Here is a 27,745-nt window from a genome sequence, read left to right as displayed (position 1 = left end):
AGGTCAGAGTCCTTCCCTCAGCGAAAAATATTAAAGTAGGGTAAGAACAGGCTTCTACTGCTTGTTCCAACACAAAAGACAGAACAAATGAATCAAATGTTACAGGCTTTTTTCTCCTTAGCAACCAAAACCAGCTCTGGACGTACTTTACTTTTTCTGTACTGCTGGAACTGTGCTGTTCAATGCATGAGTCAGTAAATATTTTTTATGGGCAATGTAAGGTCAGGGCGTACTTTTCACAGGACTGAAGTACGAGAGCTATCAACCTGGCTGAATACACAGAAGAGCTACTCAAGCTGAAAAATCACCAGACTGTTCTACTAAAACACTCTTCTTGCCAGTGTTGCTGGGTTAGCTGCTCAAGTGCCAGTGACTTCCATGACTTTTGCATGGGTAAAAAAGGTTTCCAAGATTTCCCTAATATCTGAGCATTTTTTATGGTGAAGGAGAATTGCCTGCACTATTGGTGGTGCCTGCATCTTTAGTGGAGAGGTTTGTAGTTGGACAGGGAGTGGAGGAGATGGGAAAATGGCTGGAAATTTAGAGGAGAGGCTTTACTGCTCTCTAATCTATGCAAAACTGCCCTTGAAACTCAGCGACTGGAAAATGCAAAGTGCAAAAAACCAAATTATGTTGGTGATGCGGAGGAATTTGTGGCTTAGTTTATCGTGGGCAGCTGTGGATGATCCCTGAGCTCCTGTGACACGGAATGCTGAGAACATTTGCTAAATGCCTTGCTGTTTGAGAAGTGTTTTTCCCCTTCAGAAAACAGTAAATTGCACGGACTTTGCATCTGTCATTCCTTAACTGTGAAAGGTATCTCAGTATTGCAAGACACTTGAACAGAAAGGCAGTGATACACAAGGGTCATCAATAATTAGTCTTTTGTAATGACTCCTAGAACATTAATGGGTTTGGCCTATCAAGGCTACTGAGAGATGCTTTTGAAAAGTGGAAGAGGTTTGCCCTAGTTTTTCAACTTTATTACTAAGAACAAGAATATAAAAATGTTTATCACCCTAAAATAACATATAACTTGTAATTTTTAAGGCATCACTGTTTGAAATGTTAGAAGCTATGACTGTAAATGCTAAAAAAAAATCTTGAGAAAATATAGCAATGTAGTTATGCATGTTCTTCAAAATATACTTAATTTCCGCAGCTCTTAGAAAAAACTTGCAGACAAAACTAATATGAGAAATATGAACACAATATTTTAAATGTATAGTTTAAAAAATAAACTTTGAAATTCATTCTTTACAGTTCTCTTGATCCATACTTCTTCAGTAAATACAAATCCTCCCCCCATTTCTGTAAATGATATTTAAAGAGACACCTTTTTTTCATCAACACAGGCTGTGCTGTGAGTAAACCACACTTGGTAGCTGCAACCATGTTTTTTCTTTAAACCAGGTTGAACTCCCTCAGGTTTAATTGCAGGATCGTGTCCTTGACAGCAGCGAAGACGAAACGAATATTTTCTGTGTCTGTGGCACAAGTGAAGTGTGAATAGATTGCTTTCTCCTTGTCTGGATTCTGATCCTGATACAGCTTCAAAATGAAGTCCCTGGCAGCTCTGACATCTTGTTTAGGTCCTAGTCAAAAGCACAATTAGTGTTTTTTAACAGTTAAAAGCTATGGGTCAAGGAAGAAACATGTGGACAGTAAGTTAATAAGCTAATTTCATATTTCAATGTGACATCACAATAAAGACATACTCCATTGCTTGCATTTTATCATTCATGCATTAATGGAGCAAAAGGTGTTATGACACTGCTTTCTAAAATGTGTGGATTATGCTTTTTTCAACAGTAAACCCTACAAGTCAAAGTAATCAGCTGCAAGAAATCTCTTAAGATTCTGTATACAGTGCTCCAAAAAAACCTCCAGTGTTCCAGTAAAAATGAGTAACATAACTTTGCATTTTAAAGAACAGAGTAAAAAAGCATAGATATCAAATATATTGCATAATTCCACTTTCCCTGTTTGATTCAATGAGGAAAATCTATCTGCTTTAAATATGACTTTTAGCTTTGTGAAGATAGCCTGGCATAAATATTTACCTGTGTATTCCGGAAAGTAACTAATTAGATGGGAGTACATTATTTTCTCTTCTAGAAGATCTTTTTTATTTAAAAACAAAATCACTGAAGAATTCAGAAACCAGGGATATGTAATTATAGTTTTAAACAAGGCCTTGCTTTCTTCCATTCGATTCTACAACAAAAAATAATATTAAGTTACACTCTCTAGATAGTAGCATATACAAATCACATCAGCCAGAGATCATAAAGGTTTTTTTGAAAGCTCTTTAAAAAAATATTACTTTTATTAAATGCAATTGCAATGCATTGCTTGATAATTATTCTACATATTCTATATGCTTTTACTCACTGGCTTTTGGATCACTGCTATGAATGGGATGATGGCACGTGACATCAAGGTAAGCCTTAATAATAGAAATTATTTGAATTCTTGTCTGAGTTAATGAGCAGCCACGGACTGCTGCTCTATGAAAGCCTCTTCTGACCTCACAGTGAGAGCTGAAGCAGGGTGTATCAGGGTCAAATACCTGATTTTAACAGACTGTAACACAGCTAAGAGACCAGAGTATATGTATTCATCTATACTAGTAATAAAGTCTGTCCATTTCAAGAGAGATCTAATGAATGCCACATTCAGAGATTGCTGTTTGGAGTTCCTGGGGACAAACTCCTGATAGCAGTCAGTTTGTTATTTATTTCTTAATGTCCCAAGTAAGAATAATAAAATGTTCAAGATGGTGAAAGGAAAAAGGTAATTACAGTAATCAAAGTTTTTCATGCATCAAAATATGACAGAAAACTGAAAACTCTACCATCTCAATTACAATAGATACCGTGACGCTCCAGCAAGCAAAGTAGGGTGTGCTTTTCACAGTCCAAACAGACCTTGAGAAAGTGATTTATAAAGCTTTGGGACTTCAGAGTTCAAACGGTATTAAGCATTTTTGAAGGACATTCGAAGGAACCCTCATACTGCATGTTATAAAGCAACCACTACCAAAAAGAGTGCAGTTCTGCTACTGTGCTTCTCCCTCATTGCCTACTGTTTTATTTTTTGCATCCTTCTCTACAACATCTGGCTGCTGCTGCTGCTGCTGGCACTCTAGAACATATGGGAGAACTCATGTTTTCTGACCTTGGGGAGGAGGAGGTAAATTTTAAGTTATTTTAATCTTCCTTAATTAACGCACAGGTTGATTCTGAAACATCACAGACTTTACAACACAAAACCAAAACAACCTAAATACAGATGACTGAGGTAGAGTTACTTGTTTAGAAATATCGCTGATACTCAAATTCTCAAACATTTGACATGGTCTAAGCCTTTTAAACATTTTTAAATCATATTTTGCATTTTAAGGCAGAGTTCACTTTTACAGGCAGACTGCTAATTTAATACAACTTTGAGACCGCTTGATCAGCTTCTTAACATAATTCTAGTATTCGCAAATGCTTTTCTGAAGACGTGAATGCTATCTTTCTTAAAAAGCACATATATTTTTCTGTACCTTATTTAGATACCCCCCACTACTTACCTCATTGTCACATTCTGCCAAGACTTGATCATATTCACTTAGTGCAACTAAGAAAATGATGGAAGTAACACTTTCAAAGCAATGGATCCACTTCCTTCTCTCTGACCTTTGGCCACCTACATCCACCATCCTGTTAAACAGAAAAACAGTCAAATATTATTCATTTTCATAAGATATCCAAAGGCATTATAACAGATCTCCTACCTGGGATAGACTTGAACTGTGAAAAGTATATCCTAACATTTTATGTTATTTTTAATATACAAATGATTCCCTTGCTGTCATGCTATAGTTTGCATTGTTCTGTGGTGTTGTGGGTTATGCCCAATGAGCAGCTAAGGTAACACAGCTGCTTGCTTACCATCCCCTGACACTGTGGGTGGATGGGGAGAGAGGAAAGAAGAGTAAAAGCAAGAAAACTTGGGGCTTGAGATTTAAAAACAAACAGAAAGTTGAATGAGTGGAAGAAGAAATAAAGAAAAGAAAACAAGCAATGCAAAGGCACTCACTCACCACCTACTATGGGTAGACCAATGCCCAACCAGTTCCCTAGAAAAAGGTGGCTTACCTTCCTAGAGACCTCTGTTTTCACTTTTATCACTAACCATAATGTTATATGGTGTGAAATATGTCTTCAGTTATTTCAGATCATCTGTCTGGCTGTGTCCCCTCCCAAACTCTTGTACACCCCCAACCTCATCACTGGAGGGGCAGAGAAAAAGAGAAGTCCTTGGTGCTGTGCAAACACTGTTCCGCAAAAGCTAAAATACTGGTATGGTATCAGTACTGTATTGGTTACAAATCTAAAACTCAGCACCATATCAGCTACTATAACAAAAATTAACTTTATCCTAGCCAGGTCCAGTAAAAGCATATAACACAGCTAAGGCACAAAACAAAATATTATTGTGGGGTTTTTTTTGTGTGTTAGTAGAAGTTTTGGCAAAAGCAGATGTGAACATACTTTTTTTTCCCCGCCAAACACACTCCAAAACCCCCCTTGCCTTTATCTACCCAGAACTGCAGTGTAGTCATATCTCACGCCTCAGAACACTTAAGATGCTCACAAATATCTTAGATCCACATAAAATTCCCATGGTTTTGCAGACAGTTAAGTCCCTTGCATTCTACTCAGGTCAAAATGCTCCCTGGCACATATCATTTCCAGGAAAAACAAACAAACAAATCAGAATTGGGTTGGTTTGATCTTGTGTTATCAGAGTGGATTCTAGTTCTATGTTGTAACTGCAGGCAGGTGGTTTGTTGATGATGAATTGGGTGGTTTGGTGGAAGAGAATCTATAATCATACTATTGTGAATTCTGCAATTTTGAAATAATAAAATATCCCTTCCCTTAGAAAATCAGTAACCCCAACTATCGCAATGCCTTGTCTTGTAGCAAATAAGATAGTATTAAGGTGCTTTATTCCCATGTAAGCACTCATGTTACTGCAACTACCTTAAACTAATCATTCAGAACACACAGCGATTGGGCTGCTTGAATTGAAAAGCTTTTTTTCATGTAATGTAAATTTCAAAAGGAATATTTTGAAATGTTACTGTATTAACTTTGGAGATTAAAAGGGCTGGAAACACTCAAACACAAAAGCTTAACAGACCTAAGTAAAGTTGCAGCAACTACTTTCATAATTGTATGTGGAATCATTTGACAGGTAGTCTTACCTAAATATAATATTTTCTAAATCAAAAGGATACTCGATAATTCCTGTAGTTGGCACTCGGACTCTAAGAATATCTTGCTGAGTTGGCACAAATGAGGGCATAGCAATACGATCAACGTCAGTAAGATAGCTGAAAAGTTAAATATACAACAGAAACAAGATCAATGAACTGACATAAATTAATCACACAGATTCAAAACCAAATACTAACCAGCAATCACAGAAGGGTTCCCACAAAAGCAGTGAAACAGTAATTCAGTTGTGCATGGCTTTAGCTCAGTTGCTGCTGGCATAAAACAACAAAAGCCTTTACTTTAGCTGAGACTATGACATGCATATTTCTGATGGAATACTACTAGTCAAAAGAGACAGTGCCTGAATGTTCTGCAGACACTCATCCAAAATGACGAATTTTATTTGAATAATCTTTGCCATTACCCCCAGATGAACATCAGAATGATCACAAATATAAGTATTAGTCCTAGCCATAATGTTTGCCAACAGTACTCTATCCTCTGGCACTTCATCCATGATGCTAATACTGCACACAAATGTGAAAGGACGCTGAACAGAATTCAGAAGAGTGATTAATGGAAAGCACTGCAAATAATGAAGACTTCAAACTTAAAAATTTTTAATACAAAGGATGATGCATTTAGTTTCTGGTCTGCCCATGCAGTCATTGCTAACTTTGCCTTCCTTAGTTTCACGAGACCCTTGTGCTTTTCATGGCTGTGATTAAATTATATTATGACATTTCTGTTCCTCAATAAACGAGCAGGGTGCAAGGAACACACAAGGAAGCAATACCTGCTATTCCTCTCTGCAATCTGTCTTTCTGCCACTAGAAGGCAACATTAGATTATCCAAAATTCTGATAAAGCATACAAAAAGTATGAGGTGTATTCCAGATTGTACAACGTAGTTGTAGCATAAAAATTCCTTTATGTAAGCACTATTTCCCCTTCCTTTTCCTTTGGTGGAAGAGAGAGGGTGTTGATGTATTCTGCCCTGGCTGCCCAAACATCCCTCACATTCGGGGTCCAAAATCATAAATACACATTAAATGTTACCACTTACCCAAAGATTTCTGTTAAGAATCCGAAAATTACTCCTCTCAAGCAACATGGCAAATTGTTACTGTGATTTCAATTGTAATTAAGAGTAAAAGGAAGCCTTAACAAAATTTAAAATAAAATTAATTTTCAATTGTGGGTGATTTGTTTGAAAATGAGGGTGCAGTAGACGAGTAAGTGGCATCTTTCTTCTCCAATGTAGGATTATTTAAGAACAAGGCACACAAGCACCTGTCAAGAATTGTTACGCTTAACACATAGCAACAGATTGCATATGTGTAACCATTCTGAGTTAAAGTTCACCATAACTGCCTCATCTAAATGTTTCTTGCTGAAATTTAATCCTGTTACTTCTCAACCTTTGCAAAAGCAGAAATGTACATTTTTTGTTCTCATGAAAAAGAAAAAAATTTCACAATTAAATTATTTGAAACTTAGAGGAAAGGCTTATCTTCATTCTTATTTATATCCTAATCTATTCACATAACTAAACTGGCTGACTTGACTGCATTTTGTCAATAGCTTTTTTTACAGCTGTTTTTCATTATTTTCCCCAAAAGAAACTCAGTTATGTACCAGCTGTGTTGACCTCAATACTGGAAGCAATGATGGTTCCAGTGTGTTCATCAGTCCAGCTTAAAAATCTTTTGTGTACCACAGGCCAAGAGAGACACAGGGATAACCAATAGAGTGAACGTATGTCCTTTCTTGAGGAAATGGCCTCAAATTTTATCGGGGAGGCTTAGTTTGCATATTAGGAGAAATTTCCTCACTGGAAGGGTTGTCAAGCACTGGAACAGGCTGCCCAGGAAAATAGTTAAGCGACAATGCCTGGAGGTGTTTAAAAGACGTATGTGCGGTGTGGTGCATAGGATGATGATTTAGTGGTGGACTTGGTAGTGTTAGGTTAACAGTTGGACTCAATGACCTTAACAGTCTTTTCTAACCTGAATTATTCTATTATTAACTTCCTTAAGTCTGGCTTGTCCTTTTAATTACACAGTGTACTTACTACTTAGCAGAGTCTGAGAGCTGGTACTCTCTCCGTCGGTCATAGCATTCTTGAATTCCTGGGTCTTCCCAGAGCTTCTTGATTGCTTCAGCTTGTTTTCTTTCCAGCACTGTCACTTTATCCACTTCCACTTCTTTGATCATCTGAGCACTCTCCTAATCAATTAAATAATTACACTATTGTGAGAAAATATTGCCATTGGCATGCAGTACACGCTCTCCCCTTTCTTCACTGTACTCTTCCAATCAATGAGACTAAGCATCAGAAAGGAACCTAAGAGGAAATAAGCAGTTTTAATCCTTGAATGCATTTAATTTTTCAAGTCAAATGGCTGCTACTGAATGTTTTAATCAAGTTTGTCTGGCTTTCAGTCATCCAGATATGATTTTGGTTTTTAAAGGGGGACCTTGACAAAGGTCAGAAGTAGCTCTAAACCCACTATTTTTAAACTCACTAAATTTTAATACTAATTTGTAACAATAGTAATGTTTCTAAAGTTCTAGGTATACTTTCTTTAGTACAGATACTTTTGTTTTGGTTTTCAGTTTGGTTTGTTTCAGGATAAACCAGAGGCTGATCTATCAGAAACAACTGTCAAGCAGGCATCAAAATCCTACAAGCTATCTTCTGTTTAATGGCTGTATGAGTGAGATGCAGCTAAGGTATTACTTTATGGAAATAAGTTATTTTTCTTTTTTCTCCTCTGTTAAGTGTAAGAGGTACTGCAAAGATGAACTTAAGTTTTGCTTTTAAGGGATAAAAAAGAATCTATTGTCCCACTGCAAGCGGTGCAGTTCATTTGCTTGAGGGAAGGGATGCCATCCAGAGGGGCCCTGACAGGCTTGAGGAGTGGGTTTGTGCGAACCTCATGAGATTCAACAAGGCCACGTGCAAGGTCCTACACCTGTGTCAGGGCAATCCCCAACATCAATATAGGCTGGTGGATGAAGAGATTGAAAGCAGCCCTGAGGAGAAGGACTCCAGGGTGTTGGTTGATGAGAAGCTTGATATAACCCAGCAATACACACTTGCAGTCCAGAAAGCAAACTGTGTCCTGGGCTGCATCAAAAGCAATGTGACCAGCAGGGTGAAGGGATGTGACTCTCACCCTCTACTCCACTCTCATGAGACCTCATCTGTAGTACTGTGTCCACCTCAAGCACTTCCAGTACAAGAAAGACAAAGACCTGTTGGAGCAGGTCCAGAGCAGAGCTACCAAGATGATCAGAGGAATGGAACACCTCTCCTATGAAAAAAGGATGACAGAGTTGGAGCTGTTCAGCATGGAGAAGAAAAGGCTCTGGGGAGGCCTTATTGTGGCCTTTCAATACTTAAAGGGCCTTTCAATAGAGAAAGACTTTTTTAACAGGGCGTGTAAAGAAGAAATTCACTTGTTTAGTATTTGGAATATACCAGATTGGCTACTGTACATTCAGTTTGCCAACAGCTACATTTTCAGGACATTGCTAGATAGCATCTAGATTTTAACTTATGTCCCTTTAAAAATGAAATAAGTTTTCTTCCTTCCTCTTGATTTAAGTTTTCTAGAGTCACAAATAGTAACTCTGTATACAGATCAGTGAATTCTTGGGTCTGAACTGGAACAATCTGACCTGTTCATCTAGTTACTCAAATGAGATAAAGATCAGTCAGAAAACAGGGCTTTTGTACTTATAAGGGTGTTTAAAACGACGTAACATAGAGCCTAATGTCTCAAAACCAATTTCTCCTTGCTCAGTTCAAATTGATTTAAAATATTGTAAGTCTCCAAAATGTTATGAATATACTAGTCTTCTGAGTTTTCATATTAAAGACTTGCAATGCAGTCATAATGCCTGGGAAAATTATCCATGATTGGAATTATCTTTGACACTACTGCTATTCTGTTACACAAAACCAAATGCCAAGTCTTCTAATTGTTATTAAAACTGGGGTTTTTTTTAGAATAGTAGCTAAACACTTCAAACATGAATCTTTTAATTACTGCTCCACCGTAAAATGTTAATCAATGTAAAACTGTTTAAAATGCATCATGGTATAAACATTTCTGCTAGCATTTCTTGTAGATGTTTTACAGATATAATGTAATCCATATCTTTTTTTACATTAATTTTACACAGCATAACTATGTTAGAAAGACAGTAGTCTACTGAATAAATTTTTCTGTTCTGTAATTATTATGTAAAATGTTCATGCTGATCTAGAACAATGTAGGAAGAGCTTTACCTGCGTCTTATACTTTATTTAGGCACTACATACAAGGCAAAAGTTTAGAGACCCTGTGTTCTGATAGTAGCTTTTTTCCATATTTTCAATCTTATCTGGTGAAAAACGTGCAGAATAATGAGTAATTCTTCCTTCAGTTCACTAAAGTCAGGGAACAGCTATCCTTTTCTAGATAAAGGAATGGGCACTGGCATGCAAATACCTGTCACAGTATTTTGACTGGGGTTGACCTGGGCTTCATTCCATGCTAAAACTTTGCACGTGTGTAAGAGGGCTTCGTGTAACTGTAGCTGAAAAAAACAGCTTTGATATCAGGTCCTTGTGAAAAAAAAAATTTGTGTCTACAACTGCAAACCTCAGTCCCCTTATGTGGCCAAGAGCCAGATGACATCAAGAAAAATCCTTCTGGGGAAAAGAATTCAGATTAATCTTTCATTTCATAGTATATAGCAAATAGAGTTCAACACTGACAGCTAGTCTCATGCTCGTAACTCAAAGAAAAGACATCCTACAATTAAATGAAAAATTACTTATAGTACCAAGTGATTATAGTATCATTCCACAGGTATGTCTTCCTCATCCTCAGTAAACAGGCACATTCTATTCTAAAGATAAACAGAATCATAGAATCGCTTTGGTTGGAAAATACTTTTAAGACCATTGAGTTCAACCATTAACCTAACAGTGTCAAGTCTGCCTCTAAACCATGTCCCTAAGAACCTCATCTATTCGTCTTTTAAAAACCTCCAGTGATGGTGACTCAACCACCTCCCTGGGCAGCCTGTTCCAATGCCTGACAACCCTTTCCATTAAGGAATTTTTCCTGATATCCAATCTAAACCTCCCCTGGCACAGCTTGTGGCCCTTCTCTGCACTCTCTCCAGCACCTCAGTGTCTTTCTTGTAGTGAGGGGCCCAGAACTGAACACAGGATTTGAGGTGCGGACCCAGCGGGGTCGAATAACGTGGGACGATCCCTTTTCTAGTCCTGCTGGCCACACTATTCCTGATACAGGCCAGGATGCTGTTGGCCTTTTTGGCCACCTGGGCACACTGCTGGCTCATGTTCATTCAGCTGTCAATCAACACCCCCAGATCCTTGTCCTCCAGGCACTTTCCAGCCACTCTTCCCTGAGCCGGTAGTGCTACCTGGGGTTGTGACACAAATGCAGGACCCTGCACTTGGCCTTGGTGAACCTCATACAATTGGTCTCAGCCAGATGATCCAGCTGGTTCAGATCCATCTGTATGGCCTTTCTACCCTCAAGCAGATCAACACTCCCACCCGATTTGGTGTCATCTGCAAACTCACTGAGGGTGCACCCAATCCCCTCATCCAGATCATGGACAAACATTCAGCAGAACTGGCCCCCATACTGAGCCCTGGGGAGCACCACTCGTGACTGGCCACCAACTGCATTTGACTCCATTCACCACAACTCTTCGGGGCTCGGCCACACAGCTAGTTCTTTACCCTGCGAAGAGTACACCTGTCCAAGCCAAGAGCTCCCAGTTTCTTCAGGAGAAAACATTTGGGAAACATGTCAAAGGCTTTACTGAAGTCTAAGTGCACAACATCTGCAACCTTTCCCTCACATACTAAGCAGGTAACCTTGTCATAATAGGAGACCAGGTTGGTCAAGCAGGACCTGCGTTTCATAAACCCATGCTGACTGGGCCTGTATGTGCTGCATGATGGCACTTAAGATGTGATCTCTGCTCCATAATTCTCCCTGGCATTGAGGTCAGACTGACGGCTCTGTAGTTCCCTATATCCTCCTTCTGTCCCTTCTTGCAGATGGGTGTCACATATGCAGTCTGTCATTATTTTGCTTTAATAGTTCATTGTTCTACAGCTATGAAATGTATCCGGTTGTAGCCTGGATAACTGGATAGAAACAGCAGATTGAGTTGAAGATTATTTTTTTTCAAATTAAAATAATGACTACATATGGTACTGTTTGTGTACCAACCACTTACCATAACCTTTGATTGTATCTTTCTTACTGAGTCTATTCTGTCTGCCACCCATAGGTTGCAATATATTTTTTTCTCTAAGTTTCAATTATTATTAGTCCCCACATCTATAACAGCAGGAATAGTAAGCAGTACACCAGCTGGCAGTAAGCAAAGCAAGACTAAGCAGTGTAACTGTAAAAATACCAGGCCAACCACCACCCAGAGTGTAATTTGCAACATGAAAGATTTGGCAAAGACCTGATTGAAAACAAGACCTTACACTCAGATCTTATATAAAATTTAATGGATTGCCATTAAAAAACTAATGAGAAGCACAAGATATTTATTTTCTTCTTCACAAAAGGAAACAGTTTGCAGTTTATCTATTTGCCTTTTGCTAAATTATGTGTGAGAGCACATCCATGTATACGTAGATGTTTGTCATCTTCTTCAAACACACAAGAGTTGTTTCTCCAGTATTACATACACGTGGACTAAAAGTAAGCATGTACACATATAAATACACAAGTATACATATAAATACACAGGTACAAATACAAATACACAAGCACACATACATGTAATTTGTGGTGTTCAAACCTCATCTTCCAACACTTCTAGTCTACAGGGGGAAAGGAGAAACAAAAACAGTATATTATCCCCAGATATGATCAAGTGACATTTTGGTTTATTTTTCCACTCTATAGCAGACAGAAATCATTGTTTGGCACACTGCAAAAATATTTGGGTCACATACAATACCATACAATGCCATTTCACATGTGGGTTATGCACTAATACTACCTATTAATATTTGACTTGAATATTTGAGATGTTTGCTCTATAGTCTTTACCCTCACAAACTTCTCTGACCCCCCTCCAAGACAGTCTATTCTCTGTTTTCCAGTTACTGCCCTTCCAGCAATTTTGAGCAGAGGTTTTATCAAGAAAACACCACTTACTTGGTGGCCAGGTTGGTGGCCAGGTTCTATTCAAGAAAATTTGTCTGTGATGCCAAAATCTATAGTTTAATTCAATCACATATCCTAGATATGATAAAAAGAATCAATTTCATATGTCTGTTTTCCTGTTTTTACTAGAGTTATTTAGAAATAACTTTATGCTATTTTCCTTCAGTATTTGCTAGTGTAAGTATAGCTTCTGGAAAATTTGAAAAAATAAAGACATTTTTAAAAGTGAACAAATTCTGACATTCCTCATTCTTGTTTTCTTCTTTTTACACTGGACCTACTAAATTCCAGCAGTTACACAGATTTCAATCAGTGCTGTTTCAAATACTAATAAAAAATAACAGCCTCAAACAACCATATATAAGTAATGCAGTAACATACCACCATTAAGTAAACTGGTATGATAAATTAATGACATTACTTTTCTATCTGTGTTTCCGAGCAGCACCTAAAAAAAAAATTGAATTAAACTGAATTTTCATCCCCTTCAAATAATACACAAACATACATCCATAATAGAAGTTGTCTCTTTTCCTGAACAGATCATCTTGACTGTCTAACACTGGAACACAGACTTATTTGGATTAATCCAGCTAATCCTGTATATAGTTTCTGTTTTACTCACAGTATTATGAGAAAAGGCAACCAAGTTTAGTGTGAAGATGTGAATTAATCTCTATTACTGCTTCAAAGGTTAAATCAGATAAATAGCTCTCAGCACACAAAAGCTAAAATACTGTGACTCTGTGTTCTGCAGCAATGCAGCGTTCATACTTCTTCAGCAGCCAGTCACAAGCACATGTGCCTTTTATATCCTCTTCTGTGCAACATTTCCTTGTCACCTCCTTTTCCTACACCAATATATCTGTGACAATATTGTCCTTTATCCAGCCACTTCTACCACAAAACCTGCCTGAACTGAATCACCACTGAGATCTCCCTCCTCTGTAACTTTGGCTGACACGTGTCAATGGGTTTAAAAGTTAAAAGACATGAAGAACAGCAGCCGTGTACATGGTGTGATCAGAGAATACTTCTTGCTTAAGAAACCAGACTTAATACTTATAAAATTTGTTCCAGCCTTGTAAAACCACAGAAAAGCCTTATGAACTAGTCACAATACACTTAAAAAAAAAAGCTCCACAAAGAAAAACACAACAATGATATTCACTTTATAGGTGTTAAAATTAGGGATAAAGTTACGAGGGGATTTTTGCTTTCAGCCTGATTTGTATATGTATTCCCCAGTGATGGTAATGGAGTTCTTTCAGAATTATAGCAACTCAGGAAAAGCATGAATAAGTTTTCTGGAGGTACACTGTGCACAGATTTCTCAAAGGAAGGAAGCAAATTCAGGGCGAAAAAAGTTGTGATTAGATAACATTTGTCTCAAATCAAAACTGAACACAAAAATGCAACTCACTAAGAATAGGAAATTCATCCATGCCTTGGTTTCCTTCCTTGGAAGTAATGAGGTTCACAGATCCAAAAGCCTGTGCCCCTGTTCTGCACAGCCCTGCATGTAGAGCAAACCTTTCAAGTGGTAGGAGAGGTGGGACTCCTGTTGATACAGACTGCTTTGAGATTTCCTCGGCTGAGGAAGAATCTCAATTAGTGAATTCAGAGTCAGGAAATAAAACAAATTAAACACAAGCATTAAGATTAAATGGACTGATCTTCTGGCAAAGCAACAAATTCAATTATTAGGCCAAGAAAACATGTTTTGAGACAGAACTTGCATGAAGTTTCTTACTTCTGAAATGCACAGAATTAAACTGTTGGAATTTTCACAGTAGCAACTGGCAGATGTAGGCCAAAAGTGACATAAATAGGTTTTTAAATACGTGACTATTAGATATATATATCTCAGAGCTACTGGGGTCGCAAAGAAATTCTCCAACCAACTGAACATGTGCATACACACACACAGAAAAAAAAAAAAAAAAAGAAAAAAAAAAAAGGCAAGAATGTGGATGTCTAAGCTCTACAGTTTGGTGGTTTGGTGGAAATTCACTAGATTTTCCTTCCTCAAACCATGGACCTTTGCACCTACTAAGATATCAGAGTTCTGAGGGAGCAAACACTGATACTGGAAGATTAATCTTCTCTCACTTATTTATGCAGTTCTACTACCTATTGGAAACCTTCTGATTTTTCGTTATAGAGAATGAAGATATATAATGCAAAGGAAGTTATGCAGTGGATAAGTAAAAACAACAATTCTGGATATTTACAATATGTCAAAATTGCAAGAATTGAGCAACTGAGTGTTCCTGCATTCTAACTCCAACTTCTTATATTAATGCATAGAGGTTCTGCCTCACAGGCAGCTGGAGACAAGATCCATATGATTTAGCATTTATTACAGAACCAGGAGCAACTCAAAAGATGTCTTTCTTTCCCAGGACTTTCTCATAAAAAGATATATACATGAAAACGAAGAACTATTATCTCTTCACAAATAGCTCCAGACAAAGCAGGAGCTTGGTCTCTGTGCATCTGAAGTACCAAGACTGCTAATAAAGTAATCCTGTCTTGAAAACACATTGGTCAGTTGGTCTCTATATATAGTTTCCCATCCCCAGTGAATTTCACTTCTAACTTCAATACTTCTGATGCAAAAAATCCTGGCCTGAATAAAGTGACATCATATGCTACCAGCAGGCACCCTGAGTGAAATCACATATTGTCTCATTCTTAAGACAAATGATTATCAATCCTGAAAATAACAACAAATATATGATGACCTTGGAGACTCGATGTTACGAGCATCTGGAGAAAATGAAATTTCTGCCCACCTTAAGTTTATGCAATGTCCTATAGGAACAAAGAAGGCAAACATAGTACAGTTCCACTGATTCCTTTCAGGACAAAAGGCTGCATCTGCTCATAATCACTCAGTACTTAATAATGACATACAACATTCACTCATCAGTCCCTAAAAGATGGCTCTGAGTTTTCAGTTTCCCCATCTGAAAGTCTAGCTTTCAGTATATTCAGAGATAAAGGGTCTTGATGGATTTGGGTTTTGTATTTTAAAACTTATTTTTTTAACTGATTTCTGACTAAGGGCATGTTGTGTTGTTGTGGTTTAGTCTGCTCTCTCTCACCCTACCCTGCCCTGCACTAGTGGGATAGGGAGGACAATCAGGAAACAGAAGGTAAAACTCAGGGGTTGGGATAGAACCAGTTTAACAGAGCAGTAAAGAAAAACAGCAACAACAATAATAACAATGGAAGAATATACAAAGAAAGGGATACACAATGCAATCACTCACCAACCCAGAAAACCAACATGCAGCCCACTCCTGAGCAGCGGTCACTAACATCAGCCCCAAACAGATGATCCCAGAAGAGTGCAGACCCCGGACTGCACTTCACACTCTAAGATCATGGCACCCAACAGCCCATCCTCCAACAATGGAGACCTGTTCAGCAGTGATTCCCCAAGCAGCAAGCCCTCACCTGGCCAGGTCCCCCGGTTTTATACTGAGAATGACATCATATGGTATCAAATGTTCCTTTGGCTAGTTTGGGTCAGCTGTCCTGGCTGTGTCCCCTCCAAGTTTCCTGTGAAAATTAACTCTAACCCAGCCAAACCAGCACAGGACACCACATGAAATGCATTAAAATGAAAATATAATTTCTCAGTGGAAACACCACATATTAAGTACTCTCATTAATTTGGTATACAGGAAAATAAAAAATAATTATTTAAGCAAAAGTGAAACTGTAAGAACATTTAGGCCTCAACCAGCAATTGTCTAAACATGCTAGATCATTCCACAAAATTCATCTTAGTTGATAAGATTATCTTAAGCATTTCAGCCTTTAGGATTAACATTTTAATTATACTGCACTACATTCTAGGCTGGTTCTCCCGAACTTCTCCCGTCTTCTTTTTTGAAATAATAAATTTAACATAATTTTGAAGCATTGCAGAACTTCAATTTCTAAAGAAAATTTAAACACAGGAAGCACCAGATACCTAACAATATCTAACAATCTGCTTTATGAGATTTCCACTCCATATTTGTAGATGTAATTTATTTAGATACTGTTAATATCTAAACTAAAATGAACTCCAAGTCTTTTGATGTTCACCCATTACTGAGTATTGTTTGTAAGGTCAACGTCCTTCGAAGTGCACTTCAAAGTGCACTGAGCCAAGCTGTGCAGCTGTCTGATTCCCTTGCTAATTATCTTGTGTAGTATTGTAAAAGTATATCTTGTTGTACAGCAGGTAAATGCTGTCAAACATAACATCCCTGCCTGGAGAGATTACATTCTAAGACACTTCAGACACCTTGCAGCACAGCCCACGTGAGCTGTCTTCAGACTTGTATCAGTAGGAAATGCCTTCTCCTTAACCACTTCAATGGATGTAGGGCACCAGATGCCCTGGTCATTCCAGTGCCCAGCAGAAAACCAAGTGAAGATGACTACCAAATGCAAATGTTACTCTTATTTTTCTATATTCAGGAATATCCCTGTATTCTCAAACAGAGATATGAAGAATCTTACATTAGACTTCTTTTAATACACCTTCTCCTCTCGAGCTCTGAAGATTTTGCATTCTTGGTTTCTGTTTCATTTAGTAAATCATTGGTTTACATAATGAATAGATTCAACAAACTTTATTTAGGAAATTAATTCCATATTTTCATGATAGCTATTTCCTGTTCATTTCTCTCCACTGAGCGTTTTAAAATCAATAGACAGGAAAGCCCAGTCATTCCCCTCATCTGCTCAAGCCTTTTGGTTTTGACTTTTTAAAGGCACAAGGAAAAAAATGAGATTCACTGTCATTTCCTTGTTAAGTAGTGAGACCCTTTGACTGAAGAGACTTCAGGTGATGGCACAACACCCAGCTGCACAATTGATTCCTCTCTCAGCTGTCTTTATCAGCAATGGCACTGGATAATGGAGTCTTGCGCTCACATTTAAATTCCTATCCCAATCCTTTTTTTTTTTGTTTTTTAATAAAAAGTAATCCAAGCATATAGATTCTAGCATACAGAAACCCACTTTCTTCACTAACACCTTGATGGTTTTATATCTCTTGAGTAGATATTACCAAACACTGTCAATTGAGCACCAAAGCTGAGATATTGCTTGAAAAATCTGGGCTGTTAAGAACAACACGACAAGACAGTAGATGCACCTTAAATGCCTGCCCAGTTTGTTAATGATTTACTTCAACAAGAGATGCTGGAAAATCCATTTTCCTCTATCCTGAAGAGGGTTATTACTTTAAAAGAGATAAAATATGAATGGAAGAACCAAAGCACCAATGTTTACTACCATATGTTCTGAGGTACTGCTGTTGGCCATTTATTCCAAATGCGCTATATATTATACATTGGGACAAGAGATAGAGTGTGAATGAGCGTGTACTTCTCACCAAAATCAGCCTTATCAGGGGTCTTGCAAATCCTAAGTATGGGCTCTGATTTTGTTACAAAATCTCTAGTGGAACAGTGCTTTAAAATGCAAGTCATTAACAGCAAATATTTTGTGGAGTGTAGGAATCTACATCTGCCTTCTCCAGTTGACAGTCTAAAAAAGCACAGAAATACTTTTTCAAAGTCAAAACTGTTTAAGCAGAAGCAAAAGAGGAAAAAGTGACATTCGTTCCACCTCCTAATTTGGAGGTTAGAGCACTCACTTGAAGAATGAAGACATAAAGTCTAATCTTTGCTCTGATGTGTACTAAACAGTTCTGGATGTTGCTGGTTTATGTTACTCTCTGCAAAGTGCCACACTATCACCAGGAGAGGCTCGATTGTTTATGATGCCTTGCTCACTATGGGTTTAACCAAGGCTGATAAACATCAAAACAGATGAGTGCTGAAATGCTTGATACTGGAATGCCCATGTCTGCATTGATGATTTCAGCCCAAATGACAATTCTTTACATTAAAGAACAAGGACACATGCACTCCTTCATGCACAAAAGGCCTACTGCATATAATAAAATTGGAAGAATTCACCTTTTGATTGCTTTTCTTCATTGGCACCTGCTTCCATGACAGTTTTCCACAAGTACTTTTTCCTGTTATATGCCAGAGTTCTCTAAAGCACAGAGAAAGTGGCTTTCATAAAAGGAGTCCTAGTACACGAAACAAACCTCTTTAAGAAAGGCATCAAGTACATTAGGAAACATGATACAGCTAATATAATACACTTGGATACACTTTCTGCAAAGCACTTAATGCTGTTAGAGACAGTAAATTATCACAGACAAAGGATAGGAGAGTAATCTTGTGGATTATGAATCAGCTAAAACACAAAAAAGGGACTTAAATGATCCATCCTCACAGAAGAGCAGGTTCAGCAGCAGATTTGATCAAGTATCTGTTACTCCATTCCACAAACAATCCACAAAAGATTACACCTTTATTGAAGTTTCAGAGCCCAAAGATAAATCAAAATTTTTAAGACAGCTAAAGCTGACAATGAGTAAATGCAGAAGAATTTCACAGTGCTGAGTGACTGGAAAAATAAGCTGGCAGATCAAACCAAACAAACACACAAAATCAAGAGGATTATTCATTAGTGGAACTACAAATGTCTTTATTCTGGTCTGTGTTTCATACTTCATCCAGGCACTGGAAAGAATCATTGTAAGGGATCTCTAATATCACGCTTTCCATAAAAGCACACTAGTGGGCCCTAAGGCTCACTAGTAGGAATGGCTGGACTTCTCATTTTATTTGGCAGAACAGGATTTATGATCGTTAGTGGAATCCAACTAGGTTTGTTTGATTGACCACTTAGTTTCTATGGAAAACAAATTTAAAATTATTTCCACCAAAGCTACACAGTTATAATGGAAACTATTAGTTTATCATCAGTGTTCTTAGGATTTTTTTGTCTCTGAAACAAAATTGTTTTGAAACATTAATATAAGCAAAGACTTCTATTTCCTAATGTCCACTCAATTCTTCATGGCTCTTCAAAGTAGACTTTCATTACACAAGCATTCTTTATCCAACAAAAACTAAATCAGAGGGTTTTGATCTACTTTCCTAGACCACCCAGGAGGTTATTCACAAAGACGAAAACCAGAAACCTTTCAGGAGAAATCCTTGCAAATTAATAAGTATAAACAAATTTTAGATGCATGCTGTTCCAAAATGACCTACTTTTGAAGTGGAACTCTCTTAAAAATTTTAAGTCATCCTGCACTTGATTGCTATCCAATCGACAAGTGTAACAGAATAGTGGTGTCACATTATGACAAATTATTGTAGGATTTTCCTCAGTTAAGAATTCTAGCTTATAAAATTCTGCAAAACGAAGCCTCTCAAAAAAAAAGCTTGTGCTTTTACAAAGAGGCTCTTGCACCCTAAACTTTTTTTTTTTTTTTTTTTTTTTTTTTTAATTCTCTTATTAATCTCTGAATAAGGTAATTTTCAAGTAGAAAATGTAGTGAAAATGGGAATATATCCTGCTTGGACTTCTCAGTGAGTTTGGATTTACATTTTCTTGTTCAGAATTTGTAACTGGAGAGTGAAGTCCAACTCCAAGCTACGTACAAAACACGCTGTAATCTAAAAGCCTATGTAGCTGATCAACATCATGAAGGGAACAATGCACAGTTAAATGAGGAAGAAAAGCATAAACCACGTAAGTTAAAAAAAAAATCCCTCTAATCAAAGAGATTGCACAGAAACTTCATGACCATGCTAGGACCTATTTAACAAAATATTGTAATCTTACTGTCTCATTTTCCTTTTCATTTATTCTTGATTATATTTTTATGTGGTTAACATTCATTACAAAGATTAGGAAAGCAAGTGACAACACTTCTGATATATTTTGTGTAAGCTGAATACAAAACACCTGCAGCAGGCAAATGTCCTCTATCATCATGTGTACTACACATCAAGGAGCCTGAAAAGAAAAGCCAGCACATACAGTTATAGAATAAGGCAGGTTGGAAGGGATTGCTGGACATCCAGCTCTGACCCCTGGTCAAAATAGGACTAACTTAAAATGAGATGAGGTTGGTCAGTGCCTTCTACAAACATATCTTGAGTTTTTCTTCTAGGATGGGAGATACTAGAGTTTCTCCAGCCACAACATTCCTGTTCTTACCTGCTCTCACTGTGAAGATTTGTCCCATATTTCCAATGAGTATCTACCTTACCACAGCTTTTAACTTCTGCCTCCTGTCCATTCATTCTACACGTCTCTGAAGAGCCTGTGCCCATCTTCTCTACAACCACCTGTATCCTTTTTGGGAGCTGAAGACTTCTGAGTAGATCCTTCTTCACATATGCAACTGTAGAGTCAAAAGCCTCATATAATGTAGTGTCTTAAGGTCTTCTGCGTCAGGAAGGACTAAAACCAAATGTACCGAATTACAACCATAACTTACAAATCCACAAACTTACCATGTCATCAGAAGTCCTTTTTAGATAATTAAAGTAGCTGCAACAGCAACAACAACCATTGCAAAAACCAGACCTTTTCCCCAGCAGTGTATTTCTTGGCCTTTAAGGATCTCAAATTCACTACCTATGTACAATTGCATAAGAAATAATAGTCCGCTCATCCCTGAAATAAGAGCAGCTCCTGTTAGTCAAGTTCCAGCTCTCTTCAATGAAGTAAATTCTGGGTGTCTGAATTTCTTCAGCTTAGGAATAGATTTCTGATGTGTACATCAACACTAACAAACCACATTAGAACGAGCCAGTTCTCTCTGACACTTCAACCAGTGAGATTCATTAATGATGCAGCCATTCTTTCCCAGTGAATTGGACTTTATCTTCCCTGGACTGAGGATGGAAACTGTCCAAAAGTATTAGCTCTGCTATACTTTAGTCAGTGTGCATGTTTACATTTCTGCCAGGCTGTCCTAGAGTTGAGCACCCCATGTGGAAGGCATCACCACAAAGCAGACTCAGGGTTTTGTGCCTGGCTGCCCTAGAAACATTGTTTGTTTGCCAGCAGAAGCCAAAGTAACTACTAGCAAGGGAGTCCAGAGTAGCTGTTTTCTGAAGACATCTCCCCAGCCACCTGATTTACTATCTTACTGCAATGTGAACAATATCTAGCCAAGGTACGCTTCTCCTCAACTTTCTCATTCTTTTCCTTCCTTCAACAAGCCGTGCCGCACAATTTCCTCTCTTAGCAGACTGCAGTGCCATTATTCAAACTGACTAAAGACAAGTGAAACTTACTGAAACAGATAAAATTAAGGTATCTTACATTAAGTAAATGAGAGACCAACCAGTGTTTTGCCTGCGTCTAGCTCATGAATTGCCATTTCTACTCCTTGTAACATCAGCTTGCTCCTAAGGCAGGTGATTGTTACTTCTACAAAGCATCAGGCGTCTTGTTGCCAAGCAGCCATCTTATGCAATTCAGAAGAGTTTTATTTTTCTGTTATAACACTCAGAAAACAGCAAATGCAGATGTGTTCACTGTTGCTTTTCACATAAATTTTGTGTTCCTGTCCCAAGGGTATGGAGACAAGCCCAGATGAACTATCCCACTGAGTCTCATCAATGGCTTGAGTATGGAACAGACCTGTATCCTCACAAATCAGGTTCTCTTTTAATCAACTGAAAATGTGCATTAAATGTTGGCAATAATCTGACATTTCTGAATGTCACTGCCCAATGATATGCTTCAATTTTTTCAAATCAGTACTTTCTTTCCTTTGCCTTATGTTTTTGCTTTGTCAAATATTTGTTTCTAATCCCCCAAGCAGAAGACAAGTTCATTTGCTTTTGATTCAGCAGAATCTTTTCTGCAGGGAAATGGCACGTTTGCAGCACTCATTTACCAAAGACTACTTTGATGATTTCAGCATCTCTGCCAACAGAAGAGAAAACTGCTTATTGAAGAGTTTACCAAATATTTGAAGGATTTAACAGAGATCCCAGAAGGCCAGAACACATTGCATTGCATGCCATCACATCTGATGTTACAATTCACTTCAAGACAAGAAACTAGCACTATCCTGGAGTTATTTTAATCTTCTATGCCACAAACACTGATACATATCAAATCTGTCCATGTTTAACAGTTATGCCATTCTATACCCATCTTGCTCTCTCCTGTGCCCATACACCATTCTGTTCCAATCCCTTCATTATTTTCTCCCAAGAAGTCCTTTGCAAGTTTAGAAAGATCTTCACCTAAGCCTCCAGAAATCAGCTTTTATTTCCAACTTCTTGAGAATATATTTCTTTATCATAAAGTATGTATAAGGAAACTTCACAAAGCTAGGATGTCAGTATGGATTTAGGGACACTGCTACTCATGCTGATCACAACTGTCTGTTGTCTGTATCACATCTTTTATCTTGCCAGTTTTAAACTTCATGGAATCACCCACACTTCTAAATTAGCTTTCTCATAAGGCTCAGTATAACAGGATGCTGATTCATGAACAATAATGCTGAATGCTAGCACTATTCATGTTATTGTTAACAACCAACATAATCAACATTCAAACTTATTCTGCACCATCCAATACAAAACAAGAAACTGAATAGCAGATTTTATTACTAGACAACATAAATGAATCCATACTATATAATGCCATCTCTGCACAATACTTAAAGCTACACATAACTACTAGCTAAATCTCAGAAACCTGGTAAAGTATTTGTGCTAAAAATGAGGATGTAGCTTTGACATGTGTCCGAGTCAACTAACATAGGTAAGAAAGAAATATCAACTCTTGAGCAATCTTACATACCAATTAAGAACACTCCTGTGAGATCCTCATTATTCTGTGTCCTCGACAGCCTCAGGAATCAAAGACAGAGGTACGTTACTGTAAATGTACCCAGACTGTCCAGCATCTTCTAGCCTTACAATCATTGGGAACCAATGGTGCACACCAAACTCAAACTTATTCTCTGACAAATTTTTGTTTCCCTCTCTGAAGCTGCTATGAGTACTCCTGAATGAGTTCTTACAGTCATGTTCAGTCAATACACTTCTGTAACTAAGAGGACCAAAATGTCTCCACAGATGTTCTTTTTTTGTGAGATTGCGGCACGAGACTAAACACACTCAACATGGTATTCTTACCTCCTTTGCAATGAAAAAAGCATCCTTTGCTTCACTGTTTATCAGCTAGTTTTTTTCTGCTGTTCTAAAATACAATATGTAAGTAAACACCCAAACCAAAGAACAGCACCTAGTGATGCTAAAACATGCTCTTCATCCAAAGTAAGACACTGGTCAATACATGCTTCAGGTATTCCATGAAAGCTCTATGATAACTACGTAACAAAACTAATTTTCTTGAGAAACAAAATGCTGTCCAGAACTTTCAGCAATCTCTGTTCTTTATAAGGAGCTAACAATCTAAACTTGCTTTAGCACAGCAAGACTACTCCACATTGTCTGTAGAGAATATAAGCTAAACAAAGTCCTGTCATCTTGAATCAAATGTTCGCCTAATATGGTTTGGATTAATTTTCTTCTATATTTTCTTAGATACTACAGGCAAATACCAATGCCTGTAATTAAAGTGTTAAAAAATCACTCCACAACCAGTAATAGAAACTGAAGTAATGCATAGCTTGAATGTGAAAAAATTCTTACAGAAAAATACATGTTTCCTTAATGAAGTGCTTAATTTTGCTGCCATTCATATGAGATGAAATTAAGTTTGTATGCATACTCCCATTGCAGATGTGCTACAGAAGTTTCATACACTCTTTCGACAGAAATGGACAAAATTTCATACTATACATGTTTCATGGAAAAAAATATCAACTCCTACAACTCAGTATACATAGTAAATTACAGTCTTCTTAAACCACACTTTACTTAAAACCTTTAGTTTAAATATTTATGCACAAAGAACGACCACATTTAAATAGATTATGTATTTTTCAGCATTTCTGCTTTTTTGCTTCTTTTCACAATTCCATTCTGTTTGGACAACTAATCAAGTTTACACCATACAAAACCTAAGAAAGCAATAAGCAGTATTTTACCGGCAGCAATTTAGATTATTTGTCTATGGTATGCAAGCAAACAGTGTATATTTCAGTATAAACAAATGAAAATTCAACAATCTGGAAGGTGGGGCAAAGAGACAGAACTCTATTCTAGGGAGAAATAATTCAAACAGACTTGGAAATCAGATTATGTAGACAGCTGAGCATGAGTTTCCAATGCTGCACTGAGGTTAGAAAGGCTAATGTGACTCTTGGTAGTAAAATCAAAAGGCACAACAACAGCAGCAGCAGACAACTTCATCTCAAATTTTGACATGGATGTCACCACTACAGGAATTCCAAATATATTCTGGAGTTCTAAAGCAATGGACAATGCTGGTTAAAATCAAATGTTCTTCTATTGTGGTCTTCAGCTGTAGCCAAATGGGACACCTAAGAAAGACCACAAGCATACACTGTATTTCCCTCAATATGTATCTTCCAGCACGCAGTCACTTCCAGTTCAGTAAGGCTGTGGTCTATATGTGGTTTCTGTGTATTTAATAACCCTCAACAGAGTTCCTTTTCATGAATTTGACCCTCACTGCTTGAACTCTTGAACCAACACAAGGAGGTTCTTACACTGCCTGCAAACCCACAGCAAGGAACTCTAAAGCTCAACTAATTTTCCGTGAAGAACCACCTTGTTTGGCTTTCAGTCTTCATTTGATGCTATACAGTTCTTGATGTTGAAGAAACAAAGACTAGCTCAACCTCTTCTAACTCTCTCTCTGCTGCTCCAGGTTTTGTAGACCACAATAACCAACCATCACCTGTCTCTTTTCTAGTCATTAGTGACTTGCCTTCATGGTAACTATTTCATAACCTTGTTCATCCTTTTCCAGACCTACTATATGGTTTTAGCAACAGGGAACCAGAACTGTGCCCAATAATCAGTGCTTGGGCAAGCGGATGATTATAGAGTGCCACAAGGATCTCAGTTTCTTTCTTAACTTTTTGATTGCTACTGAGTACTGAATTGACATTTTCATTGAATTATCTAAAAAGATCCCCAAATATCACTCTTGAGCAGCAACAGAATTAATCATTTCATGTGAATTTTTTATTTCTTTTCCCTATATGCACCACTTAAACTCTCTTTACACAAAACTTCATCTGGCATTGTATTTGTTATTTACTTCATGCAATTTTTTATTGTTGACCCTCATCTTTACTATCCCAAACACCCAGGAGAGTTCTCATAGGAAAGCTGTGAAAATGGTGAAAGGCATTCTTTTACCATTCAACATAACTTGCACGTACGTAAGGGCAACTGCTGCCCAGAACACTAGGCTGACAGAAGCAGCAGAAATCACTGGCCTGCACTCCACTGTGGCTGTATTTATTTTAATGTAGAACTCACAGATAAAGCAGAGCGCAAAGTTTCCCAACTGCCTTGTGCCTCTCCAAGCCAGGCATCATGTCACACTTGAGACTTGGGGAAGAGCTGGCTTGGCTACCCTGCATCTTGATTTTTGGCCTACACCATGAAGAACATTGGAATGGATCCCGATTAAAGGACTGGAGTCATGCCTAATATGTGCCTTCATGAGAAGGCTGGAACTGTTAAGGGATCAAAGAGAATAAGCGCAAGTAACTCAGTCACTTGAAGTGTAGAACAGCAAGTAACAGATTACTTTTCAAGATAACCAGCAAATATGTAACAATATCCACATGCCAAAAGTGGAAGCTTAGCACAGAACAGAACAAGGCGCCTTTTCCATCCACTCTCATGAGAGTAACCTATCATTGGAACACTTCACCAAGACTTGAAGTGAATTTACTATTACAGTGATTTTTATTTTATTTTGAAATGGACCATAACTTTTAGAAAAACAGCCAAGCTGGAACACAAGGAACTCCTACAGTCTGTGCTGTACAGGAAATCTGACCTGATAATCACAGTACCATCACTCTAGCCCATTAAGTTATTCTATAATGCATCTTTGTGTCAAGCACTTTTGGGCATATTTGCATGGCATAACAGAAAAACAGCAGTCGCTTTTGACATATTTTTGAGAAATGTTATCTCTTGGAATTCAGCAAAATGTGTGTTATGTTCCATGTATATAATTTAATTTGTTCCTAGCAGAAACACAGTGCAGAAGCCAGCAAAGCAGGGGAATTACAAGCACATACCTAGAATCAAAAGGAAAACGAGACGCTCAGGAATTTAACAAAGGATAACTAGGAACAAAATACTAACTTCTAAAATACTAAGCTTTATTTATTTTCAGAATTCCTACTCCTCTTTCTAATTCATTCTTCATCCCCTGTTCTCTTTAGGTTTCCTGTATCTTCATCTTAAGCTTCCCCAACTGCTTCCTTATCCCTTATCCCAACCATTTATTTCTGTACCGGAATACTTTAACATTTCCTGTCATCACAGGGGTTATCCTTGAAATATCACTTAGTTTTTCTACTTTTCTTGACTTGGGACAAGAGGAAGAAACAAACTCTTGTCAGCCTGGTCTTTCTACTAATAATTAAATTTTTCTACTACCAAAGCAGAAACAGGTTTTTACCTTTCACCTTTCTTTTTGTAACACTTGCAGTGTCTGTAGCCCTGTATAATTACCTTCCCCGTGCTTCTGCTCATCAAACAAGTGCTCCTTAAAGTAGAAGCAAAAGAAACAAATTAAAAAGCAAGGAGAAAAGCCTACTATTTCGGTAAACATCTTAACAAGTCTCTTTAAGAAACTCAGTGCTAGATATTCCTGGCTTTGCACAGGAATTAACACAGGACACAAAAGTTTGTGCTTCATGGCTATGGAAGTCAGGTCTGCAAATAACCAAAAGGATCCCTGAGGTATCTGCTGACAAAACTCACAAAGCTGCAGGTCCCCTCTGGACCTCTTTTTCACTACCTGCCTTCCAGAGCACCTCTTCCTACACAGCACTAAGAGCCGTGCCCTCTCCCCAGACCATCCATCACCATCCCTGTGGAGTTCATGGAAACACAGAATGCTTGAGGTTGGAAGAGATCTCTAAAGGTCATAGAATCATAGAATGTTAGGGATTGGAAGGGACCTCAAAAGGTCATCTAGTCCAATCCCCCTGCCGGAGCAGGAACACCTAGATGAGGTTACACAGGAAGGAGTCCAGGCAGGTTTTGAATGTCTCCAGAGTAGAGACTCCACAACCCCCCTGGGCAGCCTGTTCCAGTGTTCTGTCACCCTCACTGTGAAGAAGTTTCTTCTCATATTTAAGTGGAACTTTCTATGTTCCATCATCATCCAGAGTTAAGAAATAGTCCTCTCTTT

General features: G+C 37.9%; 1 protein-coding gene across 1 annotated transcript in view; it reads right to left on the bottom strand.

Annotated features, from left to right (window-relative positions):
- Positions 1-1,199: 1,199 nt before the first annotated feature.
- Positions 1,200-27,745, bottom strand: part of LOC102093322 (guanine nucleotide-binding protein subunit alpha-14) — a 73,850-nt gene continuing 47,304 nt past the window's right edge. Inside the window, exons 3-7 of the mRNA XM_065045940.1 lie at positions 7,351-7,505; positions 5,264-5,392; positions 3,581-3,710; positions 2,064-2,217; positions 1,200-1,595 (exon numbers count right to left, since the gene is read on the bottom strand). Coding sequence (XP_064902012.1) covers positions 1,405-1,595; positions 2,064-2,217; positions 3,581-3,710; positions 5,264-5,392; positions 7,351-7,505 — 759 coding nt within the window. The 3' untranslated portion in view covers positions 1,200-1,404. The remainder of the gene's footprint in view (positions 1,596-2,063; positions 2,218-3,580; positions 3,711-5,263; positions 5,393-7,350; positions 7,506-27,745) is intronic.

Source organism: Columba livia, chromosome Z, assembly GCF_036013475.1.
Source record: "Columba livia isolate bColLiv1 breed racing homer chromosome Z, bColLiv1.pat.W.v2, whole genome shotgun sequence".
In the NCBI taxonomy this organism is placed as follows: Eukaryota; Metazoa; Chordata; class Aves; order Columbiformes; family Columbidae; genus Columba; species Columba livia.
The sequence above is the reverse complement of the archived record's forward strand: the minus strand, read 5'-3'. Positions and strand labels throughout refer to the sequence as shown.